This window comes from Ambystoma mexicanum, chromosome 3p (assembly GCF_040938575.1).
Source record: "Ambystoma mexicanum isolate Mex_15411 chromosome 3p, UKY_AmexF1_1, whole genome shotgun sequence".
In the NCBI taxonomy this organism is placed as follows: domain Eukaryota; kingdom Metazoa; phylum Chordata; class Amphibia; order Caudata; family Ambystomatidae; genus Ambystoma; species Ambystoma mexicanum.
This window is the reverse complement of record NC_090925.1, coordinates 805,332,544-805,348,346: the sequence shown is the minus strand read 5'-3', so window position 1 is coordinate 805,348,346 and position 15,803 is coordinate 805,332,544. Positions and strand designations below refer to the sequence as shown.

The following is a 15,803-nucleotide window of genomic DNA, read 5'->3' as shown; positions in this document are numbered from 1 at the left end:
ATTCACCCAGACCAGACGGGCTATGTCCCGAGCAGGAACATCACCCACAATCACAGACGGCTCCATCGAGTGGTCGAATGGGGGTGCAATAACGAGGGCGAAATGGCGATTGTGGCACTGGACGCAGTTAAGGCGTTCGACTCGGTTAAGTGGCCATGGTTGCTGGCGGCCCTAGCAGGATATGGAGTGGGGCCAGGCTATATCAGATGGGCTAAGATACTATACAATGAACCGCTGGCTAGAGTTCGAACGGGTTCGGTGGTGTCCGAAAGGTGGCAGCTGGGCAGGGGCACTAGACAGGGGTGTCCCTGGTCCCCGATGCTTTATATTTTAGCCCTGGAGCCCTTAGCAATCTATCTTAGGCAACAATATGACCCAATCGGTATAGAGGTGGGAGGGGAACGACATCTTATATCCTTGTATGCAGATGATATGTTACTATATCTGAAATACCCGGAGGAAAATCTTCAATATGTTCTGGAGGTAATGGAGAGGTATGCCAGGCTGTCCGGTATAGCGGTGAACCCCCAGAAATCTAGTATGTTCCCGCTGGGTAGCTATGTGGGAATTCAGGCAGAAGGGTTGCCGGTGTTGCAGGTCCCGTGGGCGGTGAGCTCTTTTCGCTACTTGGGAATAGATGTGTATCACACGGTAGAGGAGGAACATAGGCGCAACACGGAAATAGCCACTGGGAAAATCGGGAAATGCATGAGGTTCTGGGAGAGGTTGCCTCTGGCGATGATGGGCCGAGGTGCTATGCTGAAGATGGTGGTTTTACCTAGGCTGTTGCATTATTTTAACAATATCCCATACATGATACCTAAGAAGTTTTTTGTTAAGCTGCATGGTATGTGCAGGGACTTTTTGTGGCACGGCACCCGGAATAGAGTTGCGTTATGGAAGTTGCAGAACTTCTACGAGAAAGGCGGCATTAAACTGCCTAATTTTGAGGTTTACTATGTTGCGGCCCAACTGCAATACGTGGCTAAGTGGCTCTCAGATGACGTGACCCCTGAGCACAAATTATTTGGGAGGAACTGTACTCCTTTTTATTTGCGGGAAATTATCTGGGTGGCTAGCTCGGAATTGAAGGAGCGCCCTAGAATGCTGTTGCTGGGGCGGAACATGTGGCGGCGAGCCTGTCGGATGATGGGGGACCCTTTCCCGTGTGTTCTGCAGATACCGTTGGTCGCACTGGTGGAGGGGGACAGGCAGCTGAGAGTGATTATTAGGACCTACTGGGAATCAGTGGGACTGGTCACGCTAGGAGACATGTGGCGAGACGGGACTATCACGACCTTTGAAGGACTCGGGGGGGAGACGGGACTACACGTGAGCCAATATGTCACCTATCATGTACTAGTGCAGAAGATTCGTAGTATGTGGCCTGAAACGTCGTTAGCGGAGGAACCAGATGCTACGGCGGGGGTAATATATGATATATCGGAGGGTGGGCATGAGGTCTCAAGGCTGTATGAGATGATGATGACCAAGGTGGGGAAGGACTTGGGGCACTTGAGATTAGAATGGGAAACAGAAATGGGAGCCCCGATTGAAGATGGGATGTGGCAAAGGGCTTTGGGATATCATAAGAAGGTGTCGAGAAATGCCAGGTTTAAACAAATACAGCTATATGTTACGCACAGGGCATACATGACCCCTCTCAGAATATCGAAGTTCCGAAATGTTGGGCGCCAGGCGTGCCCTAAGTGCGACGATGAGAGCGCTGACATGATACACATGTTCTGGGCGTGCCCGGTAATTGGAAGCTACTGGAGCGAAGTGGCGCAGAGGTTAGCGGCAAAGGGGATCACGCTCCAGGTAGACTCGGCCTGGGCCTGCTTGTTGGGAGGGTATCCCAGAGCGAAGAAACTTAGACATGTAGAGAAATTGAAAGACTTGGCATACGTACTTGCGAAACGAAGGATTGCCATGGGATGGAAGGGGTGTCACAGGCCACGAGTGGAAGTCTGGTGGAGGGACCTACAAAAATGGGCGGAGGCTGAAACGGTGGTGTGGCAAGAGGCTAGTAGTTATACTGGGGATGAGGAAATGGGTTCCCTCATGGCGTGGAAACTATTGATAGCTGAACTGTTTGGAGCAGTGTCGGATCCAGCTGAATCTGAGGGCAGCGATGCCCAACCGCACAGAGCAGACACTGAAAGTGAGGAACACGCAGGCTCATAGGGGGGGGTGGGATTGGGAGTGTAGTGTTTTTAGGTTGTCAAACGTGTTTAAATGAAACGTCATAAGCTTTACTGAATGCTGGTTGTTGGTTGTTTGGTTCTAATAAAAACTTTTAAAAAAAAAAAAAAAAAAAAAAAAGAGTATACCATGGGCCTCATTACGACCCTGGCGCTAATGGGCTAACAGCGCCGTAAAAGGCTGCGGTGCCGTTAACCCATTAGCGCCTGATTACGAGGTCCCTTTGCGGGACCCGACCTTAACGGCTGGTCTACACCAGCCGTTAAAGTAGGGACCCGCAAAGGGACCTTGGTGCTAAGTACGGTACCACAATTTGCGGTACTGTACTTAGCGCCTTCCCCATTCCCATTGAGCCCTATGGGGCAAAAATGGGAATGGGGAAGGGCCATGGAGGAAGGGGGAATTACCGCCCCGCCAACCTTGTAATGGGCTGGTAATTCCCCCTTTCTCCATGGCGGAGTCGGTAAGTTACCGGCATGGACCATGGTGCTATTAGCACCATGGTTTTCCGCCTGGGTCGTAATGAGGCCTCATGTCTCATCCCATGGAATCTCATTACCCTGGACCCTGTCTCCACCCAGGTGATTCTCCCGCAGTACATCACCCCCAAGATTGGGGTGGTGGAGTGTGAGAATACTGTGTTTGTTTATCCTTGATATTCGTCCCTCGTCTCATAGGGGGAATCCCTCACCATGAGATCCACCACTGAATGCCACCCCCCCGTCCCCGGCGGACTATCGGGTAGCAGCCTCACCTCTCTGGTCTCATGGGAAGGGGGTCCCCCCAGGGGAGCAGGGGTGACAAGCAAGGATTTGTCACAATGCCCATTGTTAAATATAAGGGAATGTTCATGAAGTCTGAGTATGATACTTTGCTAAGAGATGATCATAAATTCAATGTAACTCCATTGGCTGGCGCTCTGTTTGGGAATTGGGATTCCACCAGTTTAAGACTAAATGTGAAGAAAAGATGAATCTGTGGGATTGGAATACACATTTCATCACCTAGCAACACTAAACGGGTATCATGAGAATGTCAGGGGATCAATCAATTACCCAGGTTAGTCGTCAAAGGCCCTGAATCCAAAATCCCACCAGAGAAAAGAACGCGTAGGATTGGCACATATTCTAGAAACGAATAGGCATGTGCTAACAGAAGGCAGGGTCCTTGCTAGTGTTTATATGGGAAATTTAGGGAATTGATACAATTAAGACCCTTGATTTTTGGCAATATTGTGAACGTGGCTCTACATATCGCTGCACGCTGCACGCAGGGTCTGGAAGCAGCTTGGGCCTTTGTAGAATCTATGAATTGTGTCAAAGATGCTCGTGTGAATTATTAATTGTGAATTTCCTTTGCTTTTTGAAACATATGAATTGTTTCAAATTTGCGCCTGTGAATTATCTTTTGTGCATTACTCATTCCCATCTGTAATTATTTATTGAGTTAAGATCTAAACTACTTATTTGAAGAATGGGCCTCATTAGGACCCTGGCGGAGAGGGTGTTACGCCAGCGTAGTGCATGGCGTACCTCTCCGCCATACTACGAGTTCCCGTAGCGCCATGGCGGCCTTTTCCGCCTGGTTTTACCAGGCGGAGAAAACCATGGCGCTACGGGACCTCGTTGTTAATTACGCCACCGTATTTTACGGTGGCGTAATTAACTCCTTCCCCACTCCCATTATACCCTATGGGGCAAAAATGGGAATGGGGAAGGGCAGAATGGGGATTGGGGATTTACCGCTCCGCCGAGGTCGGAATGGGGCGGTAAATCCGCCAACCCCCATGGCGCTATCGGCGGCTTTCCGCCATGCTTCGCGGTGCATTTAGCACCGCGAAGTCCGCCTGGGTCCTAATGAGGCCCTATGTGTTTTTAGGTATGTGGCTAATTCTGAAAATAGGAAATATTGATCTATTTTATTATTTAATACATGTTCATTATGTGGCTATAGACACATTTGTACACATTGTTTTAAGTACAAGATAAAAAGAATTATGCGTTTTGATGTGGATACATGATAATGTATGATATACATACTAAATCTATATGTGAAATGGTCGTATGAACTGAAACACATTAAAGACAAAGAAAAAAAAACAGCTTCTGCTCAGGTTGTGACAGAGGACCCATGGAGGTTGTCCATATGAAAGAAAGGTTTCTACAAAACAAGCTTAATGCACACTAGAGTCTTTGGAGCAGCAATTAATCCAAGGCTATAAACAACTGGTTCTTATAGAGGTCCATGCCTTAGTGGCTAGCATTCACAAACCGTATAATGACGGGCTACGACTGGTCGGGGCCTCGAGGGGCCACTCACGGGTCCAGCCAGTGGGAGCCAGCCTTCCATGCGCCCTTGAACATGCCTGTCAACACGGTGATATCCTCATCCTCGTCAACAGTAATGGCACAGTGTCCAGGCTTCTTCGCAAGACAGATTAAAGTAACTGTATTGTGTGTACCTGATGCTGCGACCTCTCCATCTTCAGTCCCTTTAAGAGAAGAGAGAGAAAGGGGTAAGTGGGGCCGCATGCGATTTAAGGGCAGCATTCATAACAGATTAGCGAATCAGTGGCATCCTGGCTCTGAAGTTCAGCACACATGCTTTATCCAGTCTACTGAGAAAAGAGGGTACTTTTTTTGGTCCATTCGGGTCCAACAAAGGAAGACCCAACATTACTTACAAAGCAGTGGCTAGTCCTGAAGAGAAGGAGCAAACGCCTGAACCCCAGGATGTACGTCATTGGCCTCTAAAACACCCGGATGCGCTAACAAACACGGCACAGATGTGCCTAAAGATCACTGTTTCCTCCAATCCAGTCACCAGACCTCCAGAACCTGCTGTCCCACCAATTATGCCAATACACCGCCTTTTCGACAGCACACATATGGTTGATGTTAGCAATATAGACACATAAATACACATGAACATATAATTGTCAGTGTTCAAATACACAGCTGTGCACAAGGCACAGTAAAGAAGACTAGGAACACTGCTTTTTCTATTTTACAAACATATTTATTTTATTTATTTCTTGGATATTTGTAAAGTGCCTATACAACAAATGGTGTTTCAAGGCGCCACAAGACAACAAAAAAAGTGTGGTACAAGGGAGAAAGATAGCACTAACAGTCCTACTAGGCCTTGTGACATTCGGATTGTGCAAGTGCAGTAACAAGAAGGGCGAGGGAGGGGGGAGTGCCGGTCTGCGCAAAATGTGAAGTGCTAGTGTGGGCAGGGAAGTGCTGGGGAAAGAGTGCAAGTGAAAGAGTGGGGTCGGGGGAGTGCTACAGGGGATAGGTGTGTGCAAAGGGGAGGCCAGGAGGGCAAGTGCCAGGGATTGCAAGGAGTGCAGGTCCACATGCTAAGTGCAAGGAGGGGGGTGGACTGGGCAGGGGGCCCTAGTGCCCTGTAGAACACAGTGGGAAGCAGGCAGCCAGTCACTGCGGCAGAAGGGGGTGTTAGCAGGGGAGGGGGAGAGGGAAGGAAGGTCTTGAGGAGCTTCCTGAGAGCGACAGGGAGACCATTCCAGAGGGAGGCTCCTGCAGAGGAGAGAGGTCTACCTCCCACTCTCTGCTTAGCTAAGTGTCTGATCTGGTCTGCAGAGAGTTGGAGCTAGAAGCCCGAAGGGCTCTAGCAGGAAGGTATTTATTGAGAGCGAGTGATGTAGTGCGGTCCCAGGCCCACAAAGTCTTGTGAATGATGCACAGGGTCTTGAACCTGATCCTAGCAATAACCGGGACCCAGTGGAGAGACTTTAGGGCTGGAGAGATGTGGTCTTGTGAATGATGCAGAGGGTCTTGAACCTGATCCTGGCAATAACCGGGGGCCAGTGGAGAGACTTTAGGGCTGGAGAGATGTGGTCCCTGGGTTTGAGGCTGTGGATACGTCTCACAGTCCTATTCTGGATTAGTTGAAGGGGACCCAGAGAGGATAAAGGAAGACTGAGGAAGAGGCGGTTGCAATAGTCCAACCTAGAGAAGACTAGAGCTCTGGAGACATTGAATTCCTGCGGGAAGGTGAGGAAAGAGAGAATGCCTCTGAGGAGGTGCAGCCGATAGTGGGCCTTCTTGGCAAAGTCCACGGTGAGAAGAGAGAAGGAGGGAGAGGAGTCAAAGAGGACATTTTTCTGCTTCACAAGAGTGTGCAGGGAGGGGACCCATAGAGGGCAGCCAGAGGGTAGGAGTGAAAGTGGGAGCTGGGGTCCCAATGAAAAGGATCTCAGTCTTACTGGCATTAAGGCATTTATCATTGGCAGTACACCATGGCTGAATAGCAGTCAGACTGTTAGGAATGAGAGAGGAGCAAAAGGAGGCAGCAGATGGAAGCTTGAGGGAGAGCTGTGTGTCGTCTGCATGACACTGGAAGTCAGGAGAGAAGGATGAGATCAGGTGGGCCAGAGGGGCAAGGTAGATGTTGAAGAGCCATGGCAAGAGGATAGGACATTGAGGGGCGCTGCAGGTGGAGAGTGTGATAGGGGAGTGAAAAGGGCCCAGTGAACCTGGGAAGGTTGCTCAGAGAGGAATGAGGTCACCCAGTCAAGTGCCAAGCCTGTGATTCAAAGGGTGTCACAGAGCTGATTTGTCATGTTGGCATGATTTACTGTGTTGAAGGCAGAGGCAGAGGAAAATTCCAGAAGGATACGAATAGATGGAGAGTTAGAATCGGGATTTGTGAGCAAGTCTTTACGAATTTTCTGTAGAGCAGTTTCCGTGCCTCTGACTGCTCTGAAGCCAGACTGGTGGTCACAGAGACAATCAACAAATTCAGTGTGTTGGATCAGTTGGGAGATGATCAGCTTCTCCAGGAGTTTGCCCAGGAAGGGGGTAATGGAGAAAGGGCAGTAGTTAGCCGGGCAGGAGAGGTTGGCAGGGGGCTTTTTGAGGAGAGGATGCACAATGGAGCGCTTGAGTGGTTGCAGAAAGGAGCCAGTGGCAAAGGAGTGATTACATAAAATCAGCCAAGGCCGGCGCAAAGGAGGCAATGTTGTCCTTGATAGTTCTGGAGGAGCAGGGGAGCACCTGCTTGGAGGAGACTTTCATAGAGAAGACTTGTCTAGAGACCTCTTCCAGTGCTATGGGCGAGAAAGAGGAGAGTAGGAGGGATAGAGAGAGGGGGCCAAGGTAGGCCTGAGAGCTATGGGGGAAGGAGGGGGAGAGTAGAGGAGAGGACAGGATATCCTGAATTTTGGTTAAGAAGTGGGAGGCCAGTGAAGTACAGAGGGTCAGGATGGCAGGGGAGAAGTGGAGACTGCAGTAGGATTGAGGAGTTCCTTGCAGATTTTAAACAGTTTGCCCATGTTGTTAGAGGCCCCGGAGATGCGGGCAGGGCTATGGGCCCTCTTCTTCATGCGGATGGAGAGTCTGTATTGCCTTTGGAGCAGGAGGCACGCCAGTCTGTCAAAGGATGTGCCTGATGCCCACCACTTCCATTCAGCAACTCTGCACTTTTGTTTCAGAGAGGCTAGGTTGGATTCTTACCAGGTGTTGTGCTTGGAGGCAGGCTTCAAGAGGATCCTCATGACAGGAGCAGGGATGCCCGGGGTGTTAGTGATAGAGAGGTGAATATTAGCAAGGGCTGAGTTAGTGTGGGAGTCCGTGGCAGGAGTGGGAGGGGAAAGAAAGTGGCAGCAAAAGCACCAACTGACTGTCTCTGGCATCGAATGACAGAGAAGGAGACTGGCAGTGCAGGCAGAGGCTTAGCCGGGGGACATAGGAGATCCAGATGAGAGGACAGGAGAGCATGGTCAGACAAGGAGACAGGTGTAGTGAAAGGGTTGGAGATGGGGATGTCTGCTGAGATGAGAGCATCCGAGGTATGTCTGGCTGAGTGCTTTGGACCGGAGGGATGAATGGGGAGGGAAAGAAAGTCACAGAAGCTGCAGAAGAGTCCAGTGGCTGAATCAGGAAAGTCAAGGTGAATATTGAAGTCTCTGAGGAGGAGAAGCTTGGCGGTGGAGGCAAGAAGGGAAGAGGTGAGGTCAGACCGCTCAGAGAGGAAGAGGTAGTCCGGACCAGGGGTCCTGTAGATGGTGGCAAAAGTCAACAAGAGGGTTGGATGGACACCAATTGAGCCTGCAGATGAGGCATTCAAAGAAGAGTAGGTCTTAGTGGGATTGATAGTAGCTCGGACCCATTCAGGGAAGATCAAGGCCACTCCGCCTCCGGACCAGTTAGGCCTGGGCTTAGAGAGGATCTTGTAGCCCTCAGGGAGGTGTGTGTCAAAAGCACTGACAGAGCTGGCAGTTAACCTTGTCACAGCGAGAGTGAGAACATCAAGGTCAAAGTCTTCAAGAAGGAGACAGATATCACAGGAGTGTTTAACAGCAGAGCGACAGTTGAGGGTAGCTAGGTGAAGTTGGTTGCCACCTTTCAAGGTCTTCCAAAGAGAGGTACAGGTATGTGGTACACCAGCCCGTGGTGGAGAAGGGACAAGAGGGATGGCAGATGGAGGAGTAGCAGGAGAAGGGAGAAAGTTGATGAGAAATGGAAGACGCCTATCAAGAAAGAGGAGGTTGGGTTGAGAGCCCAGGGCCATGACAGTGTCATTCTGATAGACATTAATGATGCACCTAGAGGATGGAAAGCATGCCAAGAGTACTCCCCATCTGGTGCCACCATTAATGGGCAATGAGAAAGGGGAAAGGACAGAGTCCATGTGGGGAGTCCACAGGTCTGGAGAGGGAGCGACAAAGACGTAGGTATCAGCGATGGGCAGGCCTGGGTTGGAGACCAGGAGATCTTTCTTGAACTTTTTTCTTCCAGACTTCGAAAGAGAGGTAGGATAGGTGATAGAGTAGCAGATAGAGTAAATAGGGGAAATAGAGAGCACCATGGAGGGAGAGGACTGAGAGATGGAAGGGGGAGAGAGAGAGACAGAGAGAGAGAGAGAGGTAGAGAGAGAGAGAGAGAGAGAGAGAGACAGAGCAACTGCGCAAAGCACAATGGACTCACCAGGCGGCCTAGCAGCAAGACAGGCGCAGACACAAATAAACACAAATATAAATGACCACACCAACAAGACTTGGGGTGTACCGAATTTCGGCTTTGAGTAAGTGTTCAGCTGAATTCCGGCTGAAAACCAGCTATTTGGTGTTCAGCTGAAAACGTACTTGAATCGGTACTCGAAGCCGATGTTACACCACTAGCTAAAACTGCCATGTTGTGCAGGTCACTGCCCAGCCCCTTGCTGTGTTTACAGTGAAGCCGTAACACCTGGGTAAGTAGTCCCCTCCGTAATCGCCTTTATGGTCCCCGTTTGGAGCCTCTTGCAGTTGCTCCAGGAGTTAATGCGTCTGTGGTTAGGCCTTCCCGCTCTCCCCTGTCTGGCACCTTGACCTTAATGCATTGACTTTCCTCATAAACCGCTGCCTTTTATATTTGACGGTCAATAACACGCTCTTAACTAAAGTTACAGAGTGTCTGTGAGTCTCTTCCTTAATGGGAGGTGAAGTTCACTGTCCGGCTTTTACTGCGTCGTCAAGCACCCACACCCTCTGCTAAGCACAGCTTTTCTTAGTGAGTGATGGCATTGCGATAAAGACCAACTTTGCAATGTAATGTCAGTAAATCACGTGAAAGCGAAAATAAAAAGTAAAATAATCCACAAAGCGAGCAAACATTAAATAAAAATAGAAGCCCGTGGACCATTGATCTGCAGATCACAGCAGTATATTGGAATGCGTCCCGTAAATGTCCGCTGGTGCTTGATTTTTGATCGGCAAAGCATGTTGCTCCATGCTTTCTAAGTGTTCCGATGAGATGGGGCAATTGTAATAGCTCTGGGTGAAACCTCATCGACTTCAAAGTCAACACATTTTCTGCTTCAAACGTTGCTTTCTTGTAACTGGAAAAGGCACCTGTTGCTCCACTGAATGCCACTGAAAGCCATTGTCGTTTCAAAGATCGGGGTTTATCTTCTGAAGTAATTGGCTACACTTCGCGTGCTATGAAAACACAATTTGACATGTATGTTTTCTTTATGCACATTTCACTTGTGCTGCATAATGACCATTAGTAATTTCCCTGGTTTTCAAAATCCCTCTTAGGTCCGTTAGCTTCGATTTAAAGAGGCTAATATTGCATAAGCTGCTGATAAAGTTGTCATTACAAAGCAGCAGGTATTCTCTGTGCCTGCTTTTGGCCTTTGATATGCTGAGTGCCAAGCCCGCCCAGTGTCTAGGCCAGTGGCAGACTTTGAAGGAGTGCAGAAAAGAAACAATGGGCCTCATTACAACTCTGGAGGTAGCCGTGCCGGTAAAACCGGCAGGCTGCCGCCGTAGTTGTGATTTTTTCTGGTGCCTGGCTCCACGGAAACACCGGGCAATTACGACCCCAGTGTTCCTGGAAGTCATATGCCGGAAAAATGTAAATCCCCATTCCCATTTGAGTCCCATAGGACTGAAATGGGAATGGGGATGAGGGAAGCACCGGTACAGTTAATAATGGTGCCGGTGCTTCCGGAAAGTCTGTGTTCGGGTGCCATTCCACCCGCCAGGTCAGACCTGGTGGGAGGGACGGCAGCCGCACACAGACTCTGAGTGTGCTGATCCGGTAACAAAGGTGCCAGTAAGCTTGCCGGCACCGTTGTTACCGGCCAGGCACACTCATAATGATGCTCAATGTGTGCTCACAAACCTTTCTGCATCTCACTGCCACATCGTCCACTTAAATATGTGTGGGTCGAGCTGAGGCTGCAGGAGTTCATGAACAAGAAGGGGAGTGGTGAAGCGACCACTCCCGCTCCCCTCTGAGCCCGAGATCCATATCAGTGGCACCGAGGCAGACTACTTGCTGCATTAATGCATGCTAATGCGCGCTCTGATGGATCGCCTAACCACCAGGGGAAATGGAAGGCAGCAAGGCATCACCACTGCTCTGATATGCCCTCATGGGTACTCAGCAGCTGAGTGCTACGACTTGAGCAGTGTGGCTGCACGGAGCCCTGGTGTTGACAGGGGGCAGGAGAACAGACCAGTTCCCTTTCTCTTTTGATTATGTACCCTCCACCGCCCCCACTTCCCTAAGCAGTGAGTGTCATTCTTGGTTGTGTGGAAAAGCTTCTCACCTCATGTCCCCCTCCTGTGTCTCCAGAGTTGGTCATGTAACTATCAGCTCAGCGTGACATTCCCAAAAGGCTTCGTTTTACAGCCGTCCCCCAAGTCTGTGGAACTGGGGAAATTAAGCGTGAAAATAGCAGTACATGGAATTTTAAGATAGGCTAGAACCTATTATTTGTGGTTTATCCCCTAGAACTTATTGGCTTAATCCAGATGCTACCCGGCAAAACCTGCTAATAGAGATTTGTTTTTTAAACTTAAGTAGAGTGTCACATATCGCATTGACAGCCTTACCACAGTATGTAGGGCAAAAGTAAGCAATTATGGGGACTTCACTGTGAGTTTTGAGATGGTCATGCGCCCATCTAGAAACGCCCAGTAATATCATTATAATACTTCAATATGCCGTACACACCTAGTATTTACTAGAAAACTAACAAAAATATCTACAATTTGCAGACCAATAAGATTAGTAATAGACTTAGCAAACAAGGAAGTATTTAAAACAAATGTTTATTATTAAAGTTAGGTTCTTTTATACAACACTTTTATAATGAAAATTCATCATAGATGACATCATACTAAGTGGCAAATAAGAGAAACCTACAAGGGGTTGTGATTGGATCAAGGGGAACATCTAAGTATACTTTTTATGTAGGGATGGGTTGTGATTGGGTTTCTACAGTCAGGTGGGCAACTTATGCCCACCCCTAGTGCAAGTCATCTTCAACAGTTATTAAGTACACAGTATATCATTGGCTCTCAAACTATAAGGCCATTTGTTATATGGCCCTCTACAATTGGTTGGCATGCTTGTACCCTTCTGGAACATTTGGTTCACTAGCAGCAGGTAAACTGGTAGCCCAGGTGTCAGTGGGTGGACTTTACTGTGTCTCCCCACCCAATTAGCCCAACATCTCTTATATAGGAAGGATGGGGTCGGACTTCCTGCAGAGGCATTCAGCTGCTCCTCTACACTCCCCACTCTGGTTGATTCATCGACTACTCCTTCACCAGTCTCTGCATCTTGGAACCTTCTCTTGAATAAGTGCTTCCTTGGGGTCCAGATCTTTATCACGCCTTTTAGGGATCCTGTTGACTTTTCATTTTAATCAATACTCCAGGTCATGTAGCTGCACTGTCCAGTCGGGCTACAATAGACCCATCGTCGTAAATACTTCTTGTCATTTCTTGGATGCAGGAACTTTGTTCTCTGAGGTGCTAGAATGCGGGCTCCTATATATTTTCTGATCTTTTCATCTGTGAACTACTTGGGTCCAAACCCTGATTCGACATTGATCATGATCTTCATTCCTACTGCTTTCTTTGCTGTCTTCTTGCACTGTGTAATTAATAGCCTGATCACACAGAATCCAACCATCACTATCACTATCACTGCTCCAAGGAACTTGAAGATATGTGCCATCCATTGTGGAACCCATGCGAAGATAAACGTGAACCAACTGTCATCTGCAATGTCTTCTGTCTCATCTTCCACTGGTCGTGCAATTTCCTCAGCAACGTTATGACCTCTGTCAAGGTTCCATTCTCGTCATCATGAGAAGGTATGAACGTGCAACATGATTCCCCAATTTTGGCGCAAACTCCTCTATCCATTGCTGTGGTCATATTAAGGACATATCTATTTTGGGGAGTCTTCAGTGTTATGGCCCTCCATTCTTCCTTGATAGCGTTCAATACCTTTATGGTAGTGTTGATTGTCTGCTGGAGCTCCCAGCGAGTATTTTCAACCACTTCGCATTGGCCATCGTCTGGATTCCTGGCATAAAGATAGTATTGTATATCGCTGAAGTCTGGCTGAACAACCTGTGCTCATATTGAACAGCATCAAAGATTTCTATTGATTTAGCTGAAAAATATTGTTGCCTCTGTGTTCAGTTGAGAAGTGATCTTCTACTCCTCAAATGGGCATCTGCTTTTGGAAATACTCCAATATTCAGGTCACTGTTAGGAATCACTAATGCTGGAACATGGATAAACACTATAGAGAACATCCCTCTCCAGTCCTTGGGCAGCTTCATGTACGTAGTGTTTCTTGCTTTGGGTGAATAGTATCAGTCTGCACACTCTGCCCATGGTTTAGTTTGTTATATTTCCTTTCTGTTGTTATGTTTCGTTCGTAACTGACCTGTCCGCATTTAATTGGGGGTCAGTGGATGCATGGCTCAGTAGGGACCGATATTCACCTGTCGGTCTCTTCATTATGAGAGAAGGTGTTTTTTTTCCTATGTGAGCCTTTGCGCTTGAAGTTCAGGTGTCCCCACAGGTTTCCAAATCATAAAATATTTGTGAGGTTTTTCATACAGTTTATACAATTTATTTAATATATTCTTCATTCATATCATCAACACAAGTTATTTCACTTAATGTTTGTTCTGTTTTGTTCCACATTCATCAATACGACACAAGTTATTTCACTTAGTGTATTCCCTTGTGACATTAGTGGTGACTTTTTTAGTGAGAAATGTGCTATTTCTTGGAAAGAAAAGAATTTATGCCACTGCGAAATGTGTTATTTTTTACAAAAAACATTTGTGCCAGCATTTCTTTGCACATGCTACTGTTTGCCCTTTCTCGGGCTTTGTCAAGACCCATTTTTTACTTTGTATTGTGTGTCAATTTTGTATTAAGCTTCACATTTGAGGGCATACATTTCATATTTATTATACACATGTTGTATATGCTTGCAGATATATACATAAGATTATTTCATTTTTTCTTTTTTCTTGCTTTGTGAGAGAGAAAAAGTCAGTGGGTCTCAGGTGCCAGGTAAATACACTGGTATGTTGTTGGGGCTCTGCAGTTGCTTAGAGTGTTTCTTCTGGTTTGTTTAAGTCAGTAATTCTGTTTCTGTTGCTTTTATAACAGGCCCTGTTGGGCTGGAACTGTTCCCCGGTCTCGTGCTCGGGTCCTCCAGTCGTTCCGCTTTGTTAGTGAGCAGCCTTCTGATTTCAGCCTGTTTTGCAGCATTTCATTGGCCCTCATTACGACCCTGGCGGAAAGGGAAAAACGATGGCGGAAATGCAATACCGCCATCGAATAGCGCTCGGTGCGACTATGACCCGTCACCGCAAAGTACGAAGCCATTAGCGACACCGTAGTGAACGCCAACGCTAACTGCACTAAGCACGTGCGCGCGCGCCATGCCAAACCGCAAACACCACCATGGTGCAACGGTACGCCAATTCCGACCCTAGCGGACATGTACCTAACGCCATCAGGCATGGCGGAATGGACCATTCCGCCATGGCGAGAAGTCCGGCATCGCGAATCAACCGTAAACGGCCCCACTGAGTGCCTGTACACCGCTCCCTGCCCACAAAGTACAACTCCCTGTAGGTGCAATGAAGTCACAATGCAACCATTGAAATGTACAAAGCACCCATGCATGCCAACGAACAAAAGAAACACAACAGGGGCCAATGGGAGCTGCAGGGCACAGATGGCACGAATACAGAAGCCATCCCAATGGACATGACCACAGTCCCCCCCCCCGAAACGCACGCAAACACAGGCACCTGTGACCAGCAACATTCCGAAAATAACAACATTCCACCAGTCCACCTGGCTGACCGCCATCTGTCACACAAAACCCAATCCCCCGCCCCTGAGCATGACAACATCCAAACTGTCATATAGGCAGCCCCCATCCCTGACCTCACGGGCTCAGTAGGCAAACGCGCCCAGCACAGTACCACGCAACTAAACCCCGAAGCAGGAACCCAATGCAGATCTCCTCACAATACATCGCCCCACATATAGGCACATGCCACATCACTTGCAAAGAAAAACGCTACACGGCCCAAATCAGAATAGAAATTTAATGCACAACAAAATCACCAAGCCCATACAGCCATCAGGCCATGAACTCCAAAACACATTTCACCATTGTGGGCTGCATCCGCAAGAAAAGACCAGCCACTACTTGTGTGACGCCCTGTCCCATCATGGTACACAGAGCCACAATCACGTACGAAAAGGCAAAAAGGAAGCGCACACAACCGCAGGGCCGTCCCAATGGGGAGGCACTAGTCCAGCTGAAAGGCCGAAATGTTGCTCCGAGCCACCAGTACTGCGTAAGGGCATGTGGGCCACTGGCGATCGTCCCATAAGATCGTAATGCTGCTCCACCGATTAACACGAAGCAGCAGGTGTCGGGAGTAAAATCCATCTGCAGGAGTGGCATACAGATGGCAGTGGCAAAAGGGGAGGAGATACCTGTCAACCAAAAGAAAAGAACAAGAACAGAATGGCCATCAGAACTACATTCGAACAACTCACTTCAATGAGCACACGAAATCCACAGCCATATGCATGCCAGCCCACTCCAAAGGATCATCAACACCCCAAAGCCACTTGCGACTCATAACCATCTATACCTAGGTGTAAACACCATCACGAACGAGTGTACCTGTGCATGCGTCTGCCAAAACAGAATCCATCAGATGGGAATGTTAACGTGCATGGACACAAGTGTCTGAGGGCGCGTCGAGACAGGGAGGGCTCAACAAGGCCAGAT

The 15,803-nt window shown here is 48.3% G+C and overlaps 1 protein-coding gene across 2 annotated transcripts in view; it reads right to left on the bottom strand.

The window, feature by feature from the left end:
* Positions 1-15,803, bottom strand: part of LOC138580909 (serine protease 33-like) — a 281,640-nt gene that overhangs the window by 126,156 nt on the left and 139,681 nt on the right. For both annotated transcript variants that reach the window (XM_069651838.1, XM_069651839.1), the window contains exon 2: positions 4,667-4,696. In XM_069651838.1, the coding sequence (XP_069507939.1) occupies positions 4,667-4,696 (30 nt within the window). The remainder of the gene's footprint in view (positions 1-4,666; positions 4,697-15,803) is intronic.